We start from the raw sequence: 20,823 nt of genomic DNA, 5'->3' as shown, positions 1-20,823 counted from the left end.
GGTTTTAGGCACAGGGTGACATCATATCCTCAGGGCAGCCCCGCCTGTCCCTGTCTCCAGCTCCAGAGGTCTCTCACTTCCCCTTTGTAATCACAGGCATGTCTGCAATTCTTTATTTCCTAGTTTGTCTCCCATCAAGACTGTGAGCACCTGGAGGGCAGCCCTGTGCTGGTCTCCTCCCTGCTGTGTCCCCACACCCAGCACAGGGTCTGGCATTAATTGAATGAATGCATGCATGTCTAATTAGGTTAAAAACAACAACAAAAAAAGACGAATCAATGTGAAACAATCATTAGATACAAAAGTATAAGGGCACTAGGAGGAGACACAACAGAAGATGTGTGTCATGAGTATGCCGATTTTATGGATGTGAAAACTGAGTCATAAATGGGAAGAGTAATGCCAGTTTTGCATGACTGAATGGATTAAATAACCTTGTGCATTTAAAGAAGAAAATGAGTCAAGGTGTCCCTGGGGAGCGAGAGAAAGCAACCAGGGCCAGTGCAGATGGGGGCAGGGAGGTGGGTCCAGGGGGCAAAAAGATCTGCCTGCAGGCCTTGGATAGGGGCTCACAGGCTGACGAGCTAAGCCCACCAACGGTGTGAGCTGCCCTTTCCCCAGAAAATGGAAATAAAGGGACTGGAAGGGGGAGTCTCTCGTTCTTCACTCCAAAAAAGGAGAGGGAATACCCACTCCACTCCCCTTTAGAGGGGAAGCTTTTCGGAGCATTTCTGGCTTCTCTCACAGGACTCCTCATCCATCCTCCTGGGGTAGGAGGAGGGGACTTCGACCCATGAGTCTGGGAAGGGAACCAAACAGCCGGCTCGGGGCTCTCTTCACATCTGCCTGCCCCCAGGACATGGGCAGGTGACACTGTCCCTAATGGTCAGCATGGTGGGTCAGTTTGATTCAGAGAAGCAGTACCCAGCAGCCCAGCTCTCAGCAGTACAAAAGCTGACCACGGCTGGCCGAGATGAGTGCACTCATCTGCCTGGGGCCCGGGGTCCTTCTCAGATGGTTCTGACCTCGGCAAGGGAAGCCAGTCGTGAGGGGTATTTGCTCCCCCACCCTCCACCCCTACTGCCCCGTTCCCATGGTCAGCTGAAGGGTTCAATCCCCCTCTGCCACCACGGCCTCTCTCCTGAGGGTGGATCCAGCAGCACCCCCAAAGTGGTCCCGCTGCAGAGGATCAGCGGCCCTGCCAGGCCGCCCTGGCTTGGCTATTCTGCTTGAATATGCACTCACTGCCCCAGGGGGAAAAGGAGGAAGTGGGACAAGGGACGATGACACCAGCGAGAGCAAGGAGGAAGTGCGGGGTCTATGCACCACTTCAGCGGGCGGATTAAGGAAGCACGAAGGAAGCCCAGGAAGTACAGCCAGTCAGCTAAATCCCAAATTAAGCTGGCCTCCAGGTAGGCCTGAGTTCAAGACCTACCGCCTCACTCATTCTCTCTGCAGGTACAGGGACAGCACCTGGGGAGGGGGATGAGCGGGGGGCAGTGCAGGGGCTGCGCAGACCCTGGTTGCTGGGCCTCATCATCAGATGCCTGACACTGAGGTCATGGGAAGCAGCGTCCCTCCACTCGGAGCATCGGGCCATTTTTGAGGGTCACTTATTTAACGTTTAAGGAACTGATTTTTCTAACTCTAAAAGGAAAACACGATCACAGAGGCAGTTTTATAAATACAGAAAACGAAACCCGCACACTTCCCCTGGTCCTGGATCACTGTTAAGAAATGTCAGTCCACACGTTCTCAAATGTGGCCGGTCCGGGACCAGCACCACCAGCCTCACTGGGGAACTTGTCAGAAATGCAAATTATCAGGCCCCTGCCCCGCTCACTGAGTCAGAAACTCCCCACCAAAGGATTCCGCTCCCGGGTACAGTCGAGGAGGCTCTGCCTTAGTGTGTTTTCCTTCTAGCCTTTTTCCCCTGAAAGGGCATGTCTTTCAGCACAAGTGCCCCAGCTCAGGGCCTACTGAGAGCAGGGTTTCAATAAGCATCTACTGGGTAAGGGAATGAATAAATGATCCTTCTTACACCAGCAGCTGTCTCCTCAGGGCCTGCCCTTCCCCGTTGCCAGTTTTTGAAAATGCAAGACATTGCATTCATGCCAGTTCCATCTCTCCATGGTGGCCAAGTTGGGAGGGGGAGGGCAGGCCCTGGGGGCTTGTCCCAGCTGCAGGCAGAATGCGGGCCAGCCCCTCCTGGCACAGCCCCACGTGAGAGGGTGAGTGGACAAAGGCCAGCCTGTGGCCCACAGTTGGGTCTGTAGGGGTGTGGGCGGCAGAAGCTGGGGGAGGCTGGACTTAGGCAGGGGCTCTGAGCCTTCAGGCCCTGAGCTGGGGGCAGGGAAAAGGGGTGCTGGGACATGGGGAGGGGCCCAGGGGGACAGGACGCTGCTTTAGTTAATAAGTTCTTAAACCTCGCTGGGCCCCAGACGCTCATGGAGTTCTCCAGTGACCAGCTGGGGAAAAGAGGAGGATCTGCTGAGCTCAGTGACCCCTTCAGGTCTCTCTCACCAGCCAGGCCCAGAACTGTGTGGATGGGGTAGTGGGGGGGGGGGGGGAGTCCAAACTCCCATTGGATGCGGTAAACCTCATGGATACAGAACCAGGTCAGGTTGTCAGAGTTCCCCACCAAAATCTGTAAGACATCCTGTAGCCATAGACAGATAGAGGCCAGGGTGCCCATCAATGTCCAGCTCAGAGCCAAATGGAAGCAGGGCCCAACCCTGCAGCCTAAAAAGCCCCCAGACCAGGTCTGGCCTGCAGCCCCCTCTGGCCACCTCTTTCAAGCTGACCTCTCTTCCCCTGGAAGTTTAACCTGATACTTAACTCAGGCTGAAAATGTGGAATGGAGAAGGGAGAATGGGAGACAGGAACAGGACATCCCTGCCACTGCCATGACAGTCAGCCTTTCCCTTTATAAAACACGTTCTGCTCTGATGCACGATACACCTGTTTATTGGAGAGATTGTAAAATAAAGCAGATGACGTTGTCTCTTCTCCGCTGGCTCCCACAGGCTGCTGCGTCAGGTCCAAGCCCCTTACCACGAAACCTGAGCCAGGCCTGGTCCCTCCCCTCCCTACTCCCTCCTTGTCCCTGCCCTTGCATCCTCTGCCCTCCACCCTCCAAAATTGCCATGATTGAAAAAGCAGCTACCACCTATCGGGGTGCTCACTCATTAGCAGGCCCCTCCCAAGCACGGTACGTGCATTATTGATCCTGTGGGGCCTCACTAACCCCGTGAGGTAGGTACTGAAAACAGCCCTACTTTATAGTTGCGGAAACTGAGGCTCAGAAGTTTCCCAGAGTTTCTCAAGCAATGAGTGGTGGAGCTGGAATCCAAACAGGTCGTGTGACCCTGAGCCACGGGAGCTTAACTCCCCGTTCTACTTCCAGGTGTGCTGGGACTGGACCCTCTGCTAGAAAGGCCTTTACCTGCCTTACTCCTAACTAACTCGTCCTTCCAGAACATTCCTTCCTCCCCTAATCTGATTCAAACTTCATGCACCGAACTCCATGGTCTCGAGCGTTAACAACTTGAGGTAGCTTGTCTGCTTCCTCAAGAGCTGCGGGAGGGCAGGAATTGGGACTGATCCAAGTCAGTCACTGCCTATGGGTGATGGACGAATGAAAGAATGAGATGGCTCAGCACAGAGCAGGGAGCCTACCCTGATCCCAGCCCCACGGCAGGAGAAGGGGCAGGGCTGTGGCCCAGGGCCCTCCCACTCAGCTACTCACTCCCTGCCCACAAAGCACCTCTCTGTCCAGTCCTCCACGATCCATGAGGTCAACCTGCAGGAAGTGGCCTCTCTGAGGCCGACCCGCTCCCCACGATGGACTGGTTCCCAGGAATCCTAGGGGAATTGGCCAGGAAGAGTCCCTTGGGCCAGGCTGGGCCAGAGGGCTAAACATGAGCTCACGCTGCTCCAATAATAGCCAGACCTTGCATAGCAGCACAGAGCCTCACAGTTTACAAAGACATTCCATCCGGATCATCGCCCGGATCGCCAAGGAAACCCATGGACAGGCAGGATGGAAACTGCATCCTCTTCTACAGATGAAAAACCGCAAGAGCACAGGGAAGGCGGGCTGGGCACAGGGTCACCCACGGTCACCCAGACAGGGAGCGAGAGACCAACCTTCAAGCAGGACTCAGATCTCCGAGGAGTCTGTGAATTTAGATAGAAAAAAAAATCCCATCTTTATTTCACTAACCTCTAACCAAAACTCAATATTTCCTTCTATTTTGGATATTTTCAACAAACCATGGTTGTTTTAGCTGTACCTGTGACTTTGCTACCATAAGAAGCACATATGTTTTCACATCACATAACAGTTGTTGCAGAAATGTCAAAATATTGTTTACAGTCATCAGTACTTTGAAATTACCATGGTTAATAACCTATCACCCAATCTTATGAGTTAATAGACATATATATATTACTGCATCATAATTTTTAATATACTTTGTTAAGCGTGTTTCAATATATTTGGTTTCTTTTATATTTTATTTTAAACATTTAAAAACATTATTCTAAGAAGGAGTCCAAGACCTCAGCAGAAAACCTAAAGGGGTCCACGGCATAAAGTAAGATGGAAAAAATAAAAGTATAAGCTGGAACCCCTGTTCTCTCCAAGGCTGAACTGCCTCATCTATACGGTCTGGGTCGCTACCCCAGACCCTCGTGCTCCACCATCAGGGCACAGAGTCAGAGCTCTAGTTTCAAACCACGTTTTAAATGCTTTAAGTTGCTATGGGAAACCTACACAAATGCAAGAAGATTAATCTTTGTACCATGAGGACGGAAGGGGGATTTTAGATCTGGGACCCACTGGAACGCTGGAGTGGACTCTGGATGCGTGGGTGGGATGGGAGGGTCTGCAAGAGTCGATGGTGCGAAGGCCCATACCTGAGCCCTGGAAATGGAGCTGACAATGAACGAACACAAGGCCCTGCTGCAGAAGGATAACAAGTAGTAGCTCAGGCTGGAGAGGACATGGAGGGAACCAAGAGGATACCGGGTTCCTGAAGGCAGAGGGAAATCACCTCCTAAGAGCCATTGTGGTAGTTAGATTCAGTTGTCAACTTGGCCAGGTGAAGGGACCTAGTTCTGTTGCTGTGGACATGAGCTAACGGCACGTGAACCTCATCTGTTGCTAATTACATCTGCAGTCGGCTAGAAGGCATGCCTGCTGCAGTGAATGATGTTTGACTTAATTGGCTGGTGCTTAAATGAGAGAGCACAAGGTAGCACAGCCCAAGCAGCTCAGCATACCTCATTTCAGCACTCACAGCTCAGTCCAGGCCTTTGGAGATGCAGAAAGGAATCACCCTGGGGAAAGTTGTTGGAACCCAGAGGCCTGGAGAGAAGGCCAGCAGGGATCATCCTCTGCCTTCCCATGTAAGAAAGAACCTCAGTGGAAAGTCAGCTGCCTTTCCTCTGAAGAACTAACAAAATAAATCCCCTTTTATTAAAAGCCAATCCGTCTCTGGTGTGTTGCATTCCAGCAGCTAGCAAACCAGAACAGTCATCAAGGAAAAGACTGTTCTGGAGCAGAGGTCCCTGGTCACCTTCCACCCAAGGGCAGGTGGACCATGGGATGTTCTGTCCACCCAGGACCTCTGTGAAACTCTGATGTGGGCCCCACGGTCCACATTACAGAAAGCTTAGATATGCTGAAGCTGGATCAGGAGTGAGAAGCCAGTGTCTCGGCCCACCCAGCTCCCCACAAGCATTCTGTACAGCCAGAGCCTGCATCCACCCTCTACTCTCTCCCACCTCCTCACCTCTCCACATCTAAAGCCCACCTTCAAGGCCCACCCCAAATGCCACCTCCACCAAGAAGCCTCCCTCGCTGCCACAGGGCATAGCCCTTTTGTTTGAACAATTGGTGAGTACCTCTGGTGGGCCAGACCCATGCCCAAATTCTCTGCTCCCACTAATTTTTCCTCCATTCATAACATGGAGTGATTTTTAAAATTTAAACCACATTACTCCCCTGTTTAAAAGTTCCCAGTGATCAAAACCTGGAAGCAACCCAAATATCCCTCAACTGGTGAATGGATAAATGGTGGCACAACCATGTAATGGAAAACTACTCAGCAATAAAAAGAAACTACTGACATGCACAACAGCACAGATGAATCTCAAATACCCTACACTAAGCGAGAAAGCCGATTCCGTAGGCTGCAGATGGTAGGATCCCATTGTGGCAAAGACCAAACTACAGGGACAGAAAACAGATCTGTGGTCAGGGTTGAGGGATGGAGAGAGAAACTGACTACAAAAGGACCAAGGGGAAACTTTTTGCGGTAGTGGACCGTTATATATTGTGTTTGCATTGGAGGTTACACAACTGTGTTTGTTAGAACTCATTTTATCCCAGTACAAACAAACATAACCTAAACAAACATACATAACCTCTAAAACTTTCCATAGCACTCAAAACAAAGTCCGGATTCCTTCACTAGGTGAGCAAGGCCCCTCTGCCTGGCCCCTGCCCACCTCCCCATCTTCCACTTTCTCCAGTCCTCCCCTTGTCGGCTACACTCCAGCCACTCGAGTCCTCTCTCAGCTCCCAGAAGACTACACCCCTGGCCCACCTCTAGGCCTTCACACCTGCCACTCCCTCTGCCTGGATTTCTCTGCCCTGGATCTCAGCACTGCGGGCTCCGCCTGCGTGAAGTCTCCAATTAAATGCCACCTCCTCCAAGAAGCCTTCCAGACCCCTCTAGGCTCATTACTGTCCATCTCAATCCTTATCTCTCTCATGGTACATTTCACAGGCTTATTTGTGATACTAATTATTTTACTTATTTGTCTGTTTACTCGTGTAATGTTGGTCTCTGCCCCTGGCATGTAAGCTTCAGGAGCGCAGAACCTAGCACAATGCCTGGCACCCAAAGGAGCAGGTCAATAAATAGCTGCAGAATGAATAAATGGGTCCTAAGGGGAGAATTACCATCACTATTCCACTCCCCTGTGGAAAGCACTTCTGGTCAGTGCTGCCCATGTCTGAATCTAATTCACTGATTCTGTGAAGAAGATGCCCACGGAGGCTTCAGACTCTAGGCTTTCAAATCCCAACCCATGAGCACCCACACTGTAGCCCTTCCAGATCGCAAATGTCACCAGAACCCATCGCTCCTCCCCAGCTTCCAGGGGCTGACCGGCTGATGGACAGAGAGACCCAGGAAGAATGAGAGAGCTGAGAAAAGTGACCCAGACCTCTCACTCCGCAGGACAGCAACCACTCCATGGGGGAGCAGAGCCTCTGCCTGCCTGCCTCCTCCCACGCCACCCTGGCCACCAGGTGCTAAGACCCAGGCTTTCTGCCCATCTGCCACCCTGGCCCCAGGCCACTTCTCTCACGCCCTGGCCCTGGCCACTCACCACAGCCCCAGAAGGACTGACCTCCAGGGTAAGCTGGCAGTGACCAGAGGGGTAGCACGCCAGCCCCACCTGAGAGGCGAGGACAGCCATCTGCTGTCCCTTCTGCTGCCCCCCTAGCAGTCTGTCAAGGCTCAGGATGAGATCATTGCACCTGGACCCCAAGGAGGTAGGCGGCACCTCAAAGCCCCACTTCCTTTCCAGCTCAAATGCAAAGATTCTGGCCCAGCAGCACGGGGCAGGGAACCCAAAGACTCCGCCCATCACAGACGGGGACACTGAGCTCAGAGAGGGCCTGGGGACCAGCCCCATAGTCCCTGGAGGGTGCAGAGTCAAGCAGGGAGGGCCTCTGAGCTCATGAGTCCCAGACCAGAGTCAATCCAGATTAGCCCGTTTGTTTGGAAGCTGGGCTCTGGCTGTGGGGCAGTCAGGGTGAAAGGCCCTAGAGAGGGACAGCCAGGATGCCCAGCCATGCATCAGCCACATCACAGCCACGCCCCTGCTCCAGCTGCCAGGGAAGCTGCACGGTCCCAGTGACCCACAGCATCCTGCTTTGCTGGTCAGGAAGAACAAGGGAAGTTAAGGGCCCAGACTTGCTTCTCCAACACCAATAAACACGAGACATGCCGGGCAGCATGCGTTACCTCCTCGTAACCCCAAGGAATCTCCGACTGATGGGTGAGGAGCCTGAGGTCAGAGGTCAAGTAGGTGGCCCGAAGTCACATGCTAAGTGTCACAGCCAGGATTTGAGCCCAGTTTGAGCCCAGTTCAAGCCCTTGTCGTCCTGCGATGGGACGAGGACGACAGCACATAAACGTTATTAACATTTACACGGACTTCCGAGTGCCAGGCAGCGCACTGAGCACTGAGCGCCCTGGTCTCGGGCTCAGTGACTGTATTTTAGAGGCAGGTGCTGTTCTCAGCCCCATTTTACGGATGAGGAAACTGGGGTTCAGGAGGATGCAGGCCCCACAGTCAGTCAGAGGTGGACCTCCCAGCTCTTCTGGCAGATCTCCACTCAGGACCACAGCTGCTCCCACTGTCAGGGACCTGTGAATGTGCATGTATGTGTGCGTGTGTGTGTGTGCATGCATGTGTGTGCGCATGTGCATGTATGTGCGTGTGTGTAAGTGCATGCTGGGGACGAGAAGACACCCAGAGACTGCTGCCCATCAAGGCCAGGCCCACTTGTCACTCCCACATTCAAGGCCTCCCTGACAGAGCAGGGAGAAATCCACAGTCCCTGCTGCCCTGGGGGGTAGGGGGGAGGCACAGTTCACAGCAGGGACGCCTGACAGTGTCTGTCCTGTCCTTACTGTGTGAACAGGAAGGAAGGGAGCTTTGGGACCTGGATATGTTTAAAAACATCCCTCAAATGGTGGCTGGGCTGCAGCCAAACCTCCAAACAGGGAGAGAAAAAGATTCTGAGATCTTTAAGGAGGGGGAAAGGGAGGCTCAGAGAGGTCACAATGGTGGCTCAGGGTCACACAGCCTGAAGCTCCCTGACACCCCAGCATGTCACACCTCTGGGCCTTCGCTCATGCCATTCTCTATGCCCAGTATCCTAGAACCAACCACAAGACTCCAGTCCTTCTTCTGTCTCTTGCCACTTACCAACTGTGTGGCCTTCAGCAACCCCTTAACCCTTCTGAGCCTCAGTGCACACCTGAGTAAAAGGAGGGTGGATTAAGGTGAGGGCTGTGAGGGCTGTTTTGGATTCATTTGTTCTCCAGCTGCTGTGTGCTGAGTGCCCACTCCGTGCCCACTTTCGTTCCAGGCACTGGCGATACTGCAGCGAAGGGGGACAAGGTCCCTGCCCTCATTCAGACCACATGGGGAGAGCCAGATACAAACTCTTTAATTACTCAGTTAATAATCTAATGACCCAAAGGAGCCTAGGGGGAGTTCCGAGGTGTCTAACCCAGGAGTCCGACCAGGAGGGGCCCCAGGACAAGCTGCAGGACGAGGGAGCCAGAGCAGGAGGGAAGGCAAGGGCCCGGTGGTGGGAAGAGCACAGGGCATGTGAGAAAGCAGAGGGCTGGGGTGTGTCGAGCCTGCGGGAGCCTGTGTGGCGCAGGGGTGGTGAGACTGAGGGGGACAGGCCCACACAGGCCGGGCAGGGCCCAGGAGAAGGGCAGGGTGGGACAGGGGAGGCTGCTGCAATCGACAGGGACCCAGAATCCCAAAGGGGGGCTGAGGCAAAACCAACCTAGTCGGGAGACTCCAAACTCTTCTTTTCCGCTGGAACTTGAGTTACTCTTTGTGGTCCAGGTAGTGGGGGAATATTTACTTTGGTTTTGGAGAGAGGCATCCCAAAGCTGGCTCTCCAGCAAAGGACTATCACCACCTCACTGAGTCTTGGGGCACCAGCCTCAGCCGTTCCAGGGAGAGGCAGGCAGGGCAGGGGGTAGAGAGAGATATATTTGGAGACATCCACAATGCAACTCAGCTCCATGCACACCTCCAAGCCCCTGCCCTGGGCCAAAACCCACAGAGACACACTTAGAACCAGGCAAAGCCTCAGCTACTGAGGAATCAGAGCCCATGGACAGTCAGACCCAAGCCTGATGATGAGTGACAAAGGCTGACATCTGTTGAGTCGTTACTGTGGGCCAGACCCCAGCCAATTCTCTTTTCCTGCATGCTCTGTCTCATTTAATCCTCACAGCAACCCCACCAGGCAAGCACTACTCAAACCCCCATTTTACAGATCAGGAAACTGAGGCTCATAAAGAGGAAGCTCATAAGGGTAAAGCAGAGCCAGGATTCAAGTCCAGGCTCACCGGACTCCAGAGCACCTTGGACCCCAGAGAAGAGAAGGGCTTGCCTGCTGCAGCCCCCTTCCCTGACTGCCTGGAATCCCTCAGGGAGGTCAGTGTTATCTGCTGCAGAGGCAGCCCCGGCGCTGGCCTGCAGGTCAGCCTGGCTCAGAGTCTCTGGAATCTCCAGCCCTTTCCAAAGCCCAGCTCCAAGTTCCTTCCAGCACCAAAGGGCAGTGGACGTGATCGCGGATGAGGTCGTGCATGGGGGATGACCTCAGTAATGACCTTGGCCCTCAGTAAAAGTCAGGCCCCTGTCTTGAACTGAGTTGAGCCCCTTCCCTGGGGGACTCCCTCCGCCCTAGAGGCTGCAGAATGTGGGCTCCCTCCCTGCCCTTCCCTGCTGCGGATATGCTGGGTGGGCCACGTATCTGAACCCTAATCCTCCAAGTGCCCTGCAGCAAAGAGATTATCATTCCCATTTTACTGAGGCTTGGGGAGGGGATCTGTCCAAACCTTGCTTGGTCACATGGGAGAGGTGACCAAGGTGGTCTGCCCATAACCTGGCACAGCCTTCCTTCCCTCCCTCCCCGGGCCCCTGCGGCAGGCTGGGCCTTGTGCCTGGTGCTACAGACTCATGGAAACAGGGGACCCCCTCCTAGCAGGGTGCGCAGGGTGCCTGGTTCAGCATCGCTACCCTTCCCAAGCAGGCCAAACCCCCACTTCCCGACCTCTCTTCCGTTTCAAGCCTGCCACCCATCTCCAGGCCCGGATCACTGCCTTTTATTCAATCACAGAACAGATATTTATTGAACACCTACTGTGTGCCAGGCACTGATCAGGAAGCTGGGCACAGAGACAGATGCTCAAGGCCACCTCCCCAGTAGTAATGCCCCCCTCCTCCAGGAAGCCTCAGGCTTCTCCTCTGGGTGCCCATACCTCCTCTGGCCCCTTCTAGCCTTGCCTCCTTCACCATTTCCCAGACAGAACCCGGCAGCCTTCAGGGAGGAGAGTGGCATGGCCCTCCCCAGCAAAGGGAAAGGAGGGGCAGAAGAGGGCAAACAGGAAATTCCTCTGGAATTAGATGGGAGTCACCCCTAGGCAGTGCTTCTCGCACGGGCAGGCCTGACCATCCGCCCCATTTCACTCAGCACTTGCTGGGGCCCAAGCGCTAGAGAGCAGGGTGCTGGCGGCCTGAGGCAGCTTCTCCTGACTCGGCGACTGGGCAGCCTCCTGCCAACCACCACTCAGCCCCAGCCCAGCCCCTTGAGACCCCAGATCCACAAATCTACAAAACCAAGCCCCCAGCCACACTCTTCACTATTCCCAGCAGCCCTGTGGAAGGCAGGCAGGGAGAGAAGCGGAAAACAGGAGGGTTTGTACACATTAGTTCCAGGGAGACAGAGACCAGGATTTCCTGTGCTTCTGTGTATGGGGGAAATGTCATAGTGTGTGTGTGTGTGTGTGTGTGTCTGTGCATATCCAGGTACCCTGGTTTGTGGATCTCTGGCTACCTGCCTGACATCTGTGTACCCTTTATATCTCGGCTTATGTGTGTGTGATTGTGTGACTTATGGTTGTGTGTCTTCATGGCTGTCTCTTGTGTGTCTGGGAGCCTCGAGTAGGCATACAAGACTCTGCTGTTTTCTCGGTGGAGGTATGGGATAATGAGTTTGTCTCTGTGCCAGCCTGGCAAGGGTGGATCTGTGGATTTCCGTGGGATGCTAGCATGGGTGTGTATTAAGTCTGCGTGGGCCGGTGTGTGCCTGCATAGGTATGTGTGTTTCCAACACATCTGGGGGGGTGGCTCTAGGCTGTGTGTCCTTCTCTGGAACAGTCTGTGTGTGCCTGGGGGTGTAATTGTATGCGAGTGGGTCTCCTAGGTGGTGCGTGAGTCTCTGTTGTGACTATTTGGTAATGTGTGGGTGTGATGAGATGGTGGGTTGTGTGTGTGCATAGGACAGCGTATTTCTCTGAGCGTGTGCCTTGGGTAAGTACACAATATCACCTGTCACTGGATGAGCATAAGCTGTGAACATGTGTACGTGGGTTTATATGTGCAAGAGAGAGTCTACCCGGGGATACAGGCCGAACCCCTCTGCAAGGAATGCTGGGAGCCCGGGAGCAGTGTGGCCCCCCCAGTTCTCAGCAGCCGCCTCACATTTTCCATCTCATTTTCCATCTTGGTGGAGCTGCTCCCTCCTCCCATGACAGAGAAACTGCTGAGGTCTCTTAAAGGCCCAGGTCTCAAAGCAGCCCCTTGTAGTCACCTCTCAGGGAGAGCCGGAACTCAGGACAGAGATCAGCCAGGAGCTTTGCTGACCATGATGACATCCCCCCTACAAACTGGGGCCCAGTGACATCAGGCAGACTGGATCCCTCCCCCTACAGCTGCTGGGAGCTGAGAGGAGCTGCGTCTGACTTGCTGACCACTGCGCCCAGACTTCTAGCACAGGGCCTGGTAGCCTAGAGGCGCTCAGAAAAAGTGTGGAATGAATGACTGAATCAATGTGAGGAGAAGGGAAGGGAGAGGCAACGACTGGGACGGGTATAGCTTTTCCTGTGCACGTGGTCACCACACTGAGCAGGTCTCCCCCACCTTGGGGGCAGGCACACTTACCCCCCACCCATTTTACAAAAGAAGAAAACGTAGGCTCAAGAAGGCGAGCATCTCACCCCAAAATCACATAGTTCATAACTGGCACAGCCAGGCTAGAACCCTGGCCTGTGAAACTCGGAGGCATGGGTGTCTCTTGCATGGAGAGTTGGGGAGAGGGGCTGGGGAAGAGGAGGTCTGTAGGGGTGTCGAATGAGCTTTGTGAGCTATGCAACCACAGGCTTTAGATGCTTGAGTTTCTTCTTCTGTTATATGGGCCTGATACAAGGTTCATATCCTCCCTACACACACACACATACACACACACACACACACACACACACACGGCCTCCAGCCTTATTCACCACTTGCCCCCAACAAGGCTGAGCCCAGAGCCTGCACACACCAGGATTCCCCTCACCGAGCAGACACACCGGGCAGACACACCGTAGCAACAAAAGCTCCCTGCTGTGGTCACACCGTAGGAAGAATACAGGTCCCAGAGTTAGACCAACCAGGGCTGGAATCTTGGCTGGGGGACCTGGTGCTTCCATGTAATCGTCGTGTAACAGGAACCAGGGTGTGGACTGGGCACTTCCCCTGGGCACTTCTGGAGTTGGCATCTAGCCTGTAGCACTCGCATCCAGAACCTCCAAAGGGCAGAGGAGCCCACAGAGCACCAAATGTAATCATACCTTCCTGTCCTCTCTGGAGCAGCTACTGATTTATTAACATTCTAAAGCTAAGGGGCTCTTTTACCTTCCTGGCTTCTCCCATTACCCCTAGAATAAAGACATATCTGCTCGTTGGCGAACAATAATAACAATTCCCCATGAGATGTGAGATTTCTAAACTGCTTGCAAACTGTTTTCCTATCTATCCATACCTCCCTGATTCCTGAATAAGGTGGCCCAGAGAGGTTTTATCACCTTCAATTATATAGAGGAAAAAGATGCAGCTCAGAGAGGCCAAGTGACTTGCCCAAGGCCACACAGTAAATGGCAAAGTCAGGCCTGAAAGCCAAGTCTTTGGGCTCCCACTCTCAGACTCTTCCATCTGTACCAAGTGGGCTCCCAGCAGCCCTCAGCACATGATGTGTGGGTGATGGTTCATGGTGATGGGGAGAAGGACAACTTTTGACCATTAGGGCTTTGAAGGTCAAACACAGTTGATGGGTCTGCTCTGTAACTAAATCTCTGTCTTAGAATCCTAGAACCTCAGAAGCAAATAACCTTCAATCTTCCTCTGTTGAAAGGGATCGTGGGGCCAGGTAGCCCAACTCTAACCACCATGGGACTCCCCCTTGAACCTTCCTCAAGCAAATCACAACCAACAACTGTTCATAGTTTACAAGCTAATTCCCATAAACCCCTCTGCCTTTATCCAAACGTGCAAGTTCATCCAGCCTCCCCTGGAATAACTCAAGTGACAGGGCGTGCACTACCTTTTCTGTAGCGGCTCTTTTCACTTTCTCACTGCGAAAGAGTTGCCCCCATTTACACTCTTTCCACCTGTGCCCCAGGTGGCCCTCACACGACGGGCTGCAGGAGATCTGCGAACATCACCAAACAAGGCATCCCAGCTGACAGTTCCAGGCGTCTCCTACCAGCTGCAAGGGGAGCTGCACAGGGCCACACACGGGACTTGGCAGGACTCCCCTACACCCAGGTGGCATGAGGCCTACAGGGGACACGCTAGGGATTTGCATCCTTCTGCTGACTCAGTTGCAGCATCTTGGAAGCCAAGCAGCCCAGAGGGGCAGGAACCACGCCTTTTGCTCCTGGCTGCCTGGAGACCTGACTCTGGGATCTGGAGCAAGGCCCTTCCCCCTTCTGGCCACAATTCACCCATCTGTAGACTGAACAAAACACCTATCACACCCTGTCCATTTTTTGCCCACATTCACAGTCTCTCTCGATTCTCACACTGCCTCTGAGGTGGGGAGTCAACGTAAACAAACCTCCGAGAAATTAAGGGACCGGCCCAAGTGTGCACAGCTGGTCCTGCCCACCTCTCTTGCCCCATCTCCGTCCCCTCTCCCCTGGCTCTCAGAACCCCACTGCTGGCCCTGAACTCAACAAGCTCTTTCCAGGTTCCCTTGGCCTGGAATGTTCTGACTCCTGCTCTTTCTGGGCTGGCTCCATCTCATCCTTCAGCTCTCTGCCACCCTCAACGGTGGATGACGATTGATTAATCCCACTCTCCCCACGCGACCCAAAGCTCCATGAAACAGACACTTCACCCTTGGTCACAGTTGAATTCCAGACCTGTGCTAGTGCCTGGTACACAGGAGGTCATAAATAAATGCTTGGTGAATGAATGAATGAATGAGGGGTTAGGAGACAGAGCCCAAATGCTTCAGCAAGGGATGAAGAGGACCTATTCTGCCCAGAGCATCCCCAGGACAGGTGCACAGGGGAATATGTCACACACCTTTGAGAATAGCAGTACTCACACCAGCTGTCTCTGAGGCTCACACCTGCCAGCTCCTCTAGGGGTGCTTTGCACACATTATCCCATTTAACCCTTAGGGCTGGAAGGTGTCATTATCCCATTTTTACAAATGAGAAAACAGGTCCAGAGATGTTAAGAAACTTGTCAGGGGTGGGCCACGGTGGCTTAGCAGGCAGAGTTTTTTCACCTGCCATGCCGGAGACCCAGGTTTGCTTCCTGGCGCCTGCCCATGTGAAGAAAGAAAGAAACTTGTCAAAGATCAAAGAGCCAGGATGCTACAGACACCAAAGATCTGCACACACACCCTGAACCAGTGGGGGTGTCTCCAGCTAAGCCCTGGCCCCTTGGGCTTGGGTTCAAATACCAGCCTTCTGGGACTGTTCCCTCATTTGAACAGTGCTGGGGGGGGCTCAGACAGGCTCCAGAGTGTCGTCTGATGACTTCCTGGGGGGGGTTTCTAAAAGAGTTGCTGAAGCAAGGCTCTGGGACCCATGCTCCCTCGCCTGGGCAAGCAGTGGGCAAGGGGGGAAGAGCTCAGGGTCTGAGTTCAACACAGCGCGGGCAGGGGGTGCTGGAAGCAGCTCAGAGTACCCGGAGGACACAGCCAAGAGCCCTCCTTCGTGGTTTTCTCCGGCCTCCCACCCAGCTCCACCTACCCTCACCTCACCACTGGCTTCCACAGACTATAAGAGTTGGCTGAAACCCTGATCATCCATGGGGAATGGCCTTTGGGAAGACTTGCAGTCCCATGTGACAGATGGGGAAACTGAGGCCTGGCCTGGGGAAAGGCTAGAGGCTGAAGAGGTGGATTATCCTGACTCAGACACACCCTGTCCTACTATTCTACACGTAAATATTGAATGCCTGCTGGGGAGCAGATCCTGAGGAAAAATGGGGAGGGACAGACACTGCTGAGCAAGACCCCCACACTCTACCGACGGGGAAACCCATTTGGCCAGAAGAGCCACAACACAAAGCAAAGTGTGGGCCACCGGGCAGACATCACCCAGAGAATGCTCGTAACGTTGGGGCTCTCAGCCAGGGTTTTCTGGGTGCTGTGCCAGTCCATCAGGTGACGAGAATGGCAACACCGCAGCCTCTTCCAAAGCTGCACCCGGCCAGGGGCAGCAGGGCCTGTGAACGTACAACCTCCCAGGACGAGGGATGACATCCGAGGGCTAGGCCGTCCCTACAGCTGTCACAGTGCCAGGCGGTGGGCACACAGAGCCTGGCCTGCACCCGGCAGGTGCTCAGTCCACAACGTGTGCGAGCACAGCCTGCTGTCCCAGGAAAGCCCACAAGTCCCCACACGCCCAGTGGGGATGCCTCTTTCAGGCAGGCTTCTCTTCTCTCAACCAGGGAACACAAGGACACAGGCACTGGCCAAGAGGGGCCAATGGGACTGCTGCATGCACAGGGCCTTCCCTGAGGGGCACAGGACAATAAGCGTGAATCCCCTTCCTGCACGGCCTCACATGGCCAGGGGGCCAGCCTAGGATTTAGGAAGCTGCCTCAGAACCAGTTCTCCCACGACATCATCCTCTCCGGCTATAGGACCGTTAGACAGGGCGGAAGTGGGACTCTGGCCAAGGGGATGTTCCCAGATGTCATGCTTTCAAACCGGACCCGCCCTGAGAGGCAGGCGGGGGCAGGCCCGCGCCAGGGAAAGCCCTGGCTGAAGACTCAGGATGCTGTTCTGGCCTCTGCTTGGCAGGGAGAGCCTGGTTGCTCCCAGGCCACACAGTCAGGTTCATTGGCACCCATGCACATGAATGCCTATCTCCAAAAGGCCAGCCACGAAAGCCTGGGGGGCTCTGAGTAGCGGGATGCAGTCATCCAATCCCTCACCGACCACCTCCAAACCAGCTTTCTCAAGCCCCCTTTCCCCCAAATGCCAGAAACATTCAGGGCCCCCCTTGGCCAGCGTCTCATCCAGGTTCCTTTTCCCAAGAGAGCTTCCCCCAAATTGCGTGCACGCTAAGAAGACAGAGGGCCCCAGATGGATCTCAGGGTGGTCCCCAGAGGGTTTGGGTCCCTTTCTCCAGCCCCTTCAGTGGGAAAGTGGGCCAGCTGGGGCCTCAGACCCATGGGGCTGTGACAGCCGGTGCCTCCTGCGGCCTCCCTTTGCCCCCACAGCTTCCCCACCTTGAGGTAGTCGTTCTCGGAGCGCAGCTCCTCCAGCTCGCGCACGAAGCCGCCGGGCCCGCAGTCCAGCATCTCCTCGGTGAGGTCGGAGAAGGCGAGCGAGGCGCTGAGCGGCAGGCGGCTGCTGCCCACGGACGACGCGGCCACCGACGGCTCGTCGGGGGAGGCGGGCGGTCGCGGAGGCTGCTGAGCGGAAGGTGCCGGCTGGGGGGGCTGCCCCGCTCGGGCCCCGGCCGGGCCCCCGGCCGCAGACTCGGCGTCGCTGCTCAGCGCCAGCTCCAGGCCCAGCAGGCGCGCCTCCTCCGACGCGCAGTCCGACACCTCCGAGCTGCTGTCGGTGAGACTGGGTGGCGGCGGCGGGGGCCGGGGGCCGGCTCCAGGCCGCGGACGGCCCTTGGCGCGGACCCCCGCGCGGACCCCGGCCACCCGCGCCCCCGGGCCCCGGGCCCCAGGCGCCGCCGCGCGCCCCTTCTTGTCCGGTCGCGCCGAGGACGCGGCGCTACACGCGGCGGCAGCGCCGGGACTTGGGCCGCGGCGGCCCTTGGCCAGAGACCAGCCGGCCACGTCCTTGGGCCGGGCCGGCGACGGCGCGCGGTGGCTCTTTTTCCTCTCAGGGACCGGCGCGGGCGGGGGCCCGCAGCCCCGGGCCGGGGGCTCGGCCGCCGGCGCCTCCATCGCCGCCTCCCTCGGCCTCAGCGAGCAGTGGGCATGGCCCGGGCCCGCCCGGCCTCCGCGCCCCTGGGGAGGGTTCCGGAGCCGCTCGGGCCGCTTCAGCCCTGGGGCTGCGCTCCGATCCCGAGCCCGCCGCACGGTCTCCCGGCTGCTCCGCGCGCGGAGGGAACCAACCGACCGCCTCCAAGCGCCGCGGCTCCGGCTCCGGCTCTGGCTCCGGCTCCGGCTGCGGGTCCGGCTGCGCCCGGCGCCCGTCCCCTCGGCCTCGCCGCGCCTCCACAGCGCACCCGCGCCCCGGCCGCCTGAGCGCGGATCGCCCTCTCGGGCTCCGAGTCCGGCTGCGGCCCGGGCCCCGGCTCCGCCCGGCGCGGCCCGCCCCCCGCGCAGCCCCGCCAGCTCCCCGCCCCGCCGCCTCGGCTCGGGGGCGCGCGGCTCGGCGAACAAAAGGCGGACGCGGCGGGAGCGGCGGGGAGGGACGCAGGCCGGGAGCTAGGGAGGGATCTGCGAGGCAACAGCGACCCCCTCCAGGGTCAGGCGGGCCCGGGCAGCCGCGGCTCCGGCGCCTCCTGCTCGGCTCGCCCGCCGCCCACCCCCTCCAGCTGGACTGGGGGAAAGCCGGAGACCGCGTCCCTGCACACCCCTAGACCCTCGCCCGGCGCCGAGCGTGCGCTGATGCACGAATCCCGCCCCCCTTAATCTTGCAAAGCAAGGCCGATTATCCCACTGTACAGATGCAAAAACTGAAGCCTTAGCCCAAGGTCCGTGACGAGCCAGGAAGGAACCCCAGCCTCACACCTCCTGGGTATACGCGGGCCCCTCTCCGTCGTCGGCTTCCTTTCTAAGGGCGTGGGGGCCATAGAGCCCTGGGTGCGTGCCCCCCTCTGCACACTTTGGCGGACTGTCACGCCGTGCATGCTGCACCCCGCCCCCACCCCTTCCCTGGCTCCAGTTTCAGGAGCCCGGTCACGAAGTGTCAGAAGAGTGGGGGCTTTGGGGGCTCTGGCCCCGGCGTGGGCTCGCAGGGCTGCGGGACGGTTGGCCTGACCCGCGTGTGTCCCTGCGAGGCAGCTCCAGAGGAGCTTTGTTTCTTTCTTTCTGGGGCTGTCTCTGGGACTTCCTGACAGAGTTGTTGATTTTCCGCGTGTCTGTCGCACCTTCCGCACCCCCCCATGCCCGGCGCCTCGCTGCAGCTCCCTGAGCTAGAGTCAGTCCAGCCTTTTCCTCTGACGGCCCCGCGGGTGGGCGCCCCCTCCGCAGGGCACCTCCTCGCCACGCAGGACGGCAGCAGTGTGCTCATCCCTTTGCAGCCTCGTCCTCCTCTCCCCATTCGCCCTTCCCCCACTTCCCCCCTCCTCTTTTTCTCCTTCTCCTCCATTTTCTTCTCCTTTTCTGCCTCTTCCTCCTTTTCTCTTCCCTTTTCTCCTCCTTTTCCTCCACTCCCCCGCCCCCTTTACCTCCTCCTTTTCACTTTTTTTTTCCTCCTCTTTTTCCGCTTCCTCCACCTCTGCACCGGGCCTTGGCACACAGCTGACACCAGGCCCACCTCTCTGTCTCTGTCCCCCTCACCCACACTTACAGTGAATACATTCCTGGGGTGTTCCCTCTTGTGTGAGGCATGCCTTGCCTCCTGACCTGGGTGCATAGGCACCACCTCCAGCCTCAGATTCTCTGGGTGTCCCCCACTGAGCCGAGAAGAGAGCAGGACCCAGGCTCTCATGGTAAGGCACGAGCTCCCCTGCTCCATGAGTGTCCACTCCCACCAGCACCCCCCCAGCCCTGTTTGCACAGGTGGAACACCGAGGGACATGGCAGTGGGCTTGTCACTTCCTGACTTCATGGAGCACACAGATTGAAGGGAAGATGGACCACAAAAGATTGCTCACAAACAGGGTGTGTGCAGCATATGACAAGGGTGCTGGGCAGTGACGTGGGCTCACTGGGCTTCCTCTCTGTGACCCAGGGCAGCCCTCCCCGTCCCTGGGCCTCAGTGTCCCACCTGGTCTGGTCTGGTCTGATGTAACAGATGACAGGTGCCTTCCAGCTCTGATGTCCCCGGCTCTTGCAGGCTGGTTCTGGTCTGGCACAGACAGATGCTATGTAACTCTTGGAAATTGTTCAGTTTCTGTGCTTCAGTTTCCTCCCTCTGCTGAATGTGGGCTTGGAGGTGTTGGATGGTGTGAAGCCATGTCTGCTCTGTCACTCCTAACACCCCCTTGGCCACACCAGTGGTCCTGAGATAAGGGTGGACCTGGATCTCCCTGCTGGGACTGGGCCTGACTCCCGGTCCCAACATTGATGGCAGAGCTGGGGGCTAAGGATCTTCACTGCTCTGACGTTCCTTGAATTTGGGGAGCCATCAACCTTCACTACAGCCCCAGGAGAGCCTGGGGAGCAGCAAGGCCCTCGAGAGGGGGGACCAGGGAGACCACCAAGGGTCCAGTCCTTGCTGGGAGCCCAGGATTGGCTCCATGAAGGCCGGAAGCCCATCCTCAGCTGCCAGCCAGCCTCGTGGTTACCCAGCCTGGTAGTGCCCACTATATGCCAGGATCTGTGCTCAACACGTCAATAAAGGATCTCAGAAAGGTTAAGGGACTTGTCGTGGCTGATTTTTTTCCCCCAAAGACAGCCACACCAATGTATATCTCACCCCAATCACTCTTCTTACAGCATGGCATCCATACTTCCCACTGAGGGGTGGGCTCTACATTCCCTCCCCCTTGAACCCGGGCAAATCTCTGTGACTGTCTCAGCCAGTACAGTGTGGCAGAAATGACATTCTGTGACTTCCGAGGATAG

At 56.4% G+C, this 20,823-nt stretch overlaps 1 protein-coding gene across 1 annotated transcript in view; it reads right to left on the bottom strand.

Annotated features, from left to right (window-relative positions):
• MTCL2 (microtubule crosslinking factor 2) overlaps positions 1–18,030 on the bottom strand; it is a 91,846-nt gene extending 73,816 nt beyond the window's left edge. Inside the window, exon 1 of the mRNA XM_077169458.1 lies at positions 17,356–18,030. Coding sequence (XP_077025573.1) covers positions 17,356–18,030 — 675 coding nt within the window. The remainder of the gene's footprint in view (positions 1–17,355) is intronic.
• Between the last annotated feature and the right edge of the window lie 2,793 nt (positions 18,031–20,823).

Source organism: Tamandua tetradactyla, chromosome 1 (genome assembly GCF_023851605.1).
Source record: "Tamandua tetradactyla isolate mTamTet1 chromosome 1, mTamTet1.pri, whole genome shotgun sequence".
NCBI classification, from domain to species: domain Eukaryota; kingdom Metazoa; phylum Chordata; class Mammalia; order Pilosa; family Myrmecophagidae; genus Tamandua; species Tamandua tetradactyla.
The sequence above is the reverse complement of the archived record's forward strand: the minus strand, read 5'-3'. Positions and strand labels throughout refer to the sequence as shown.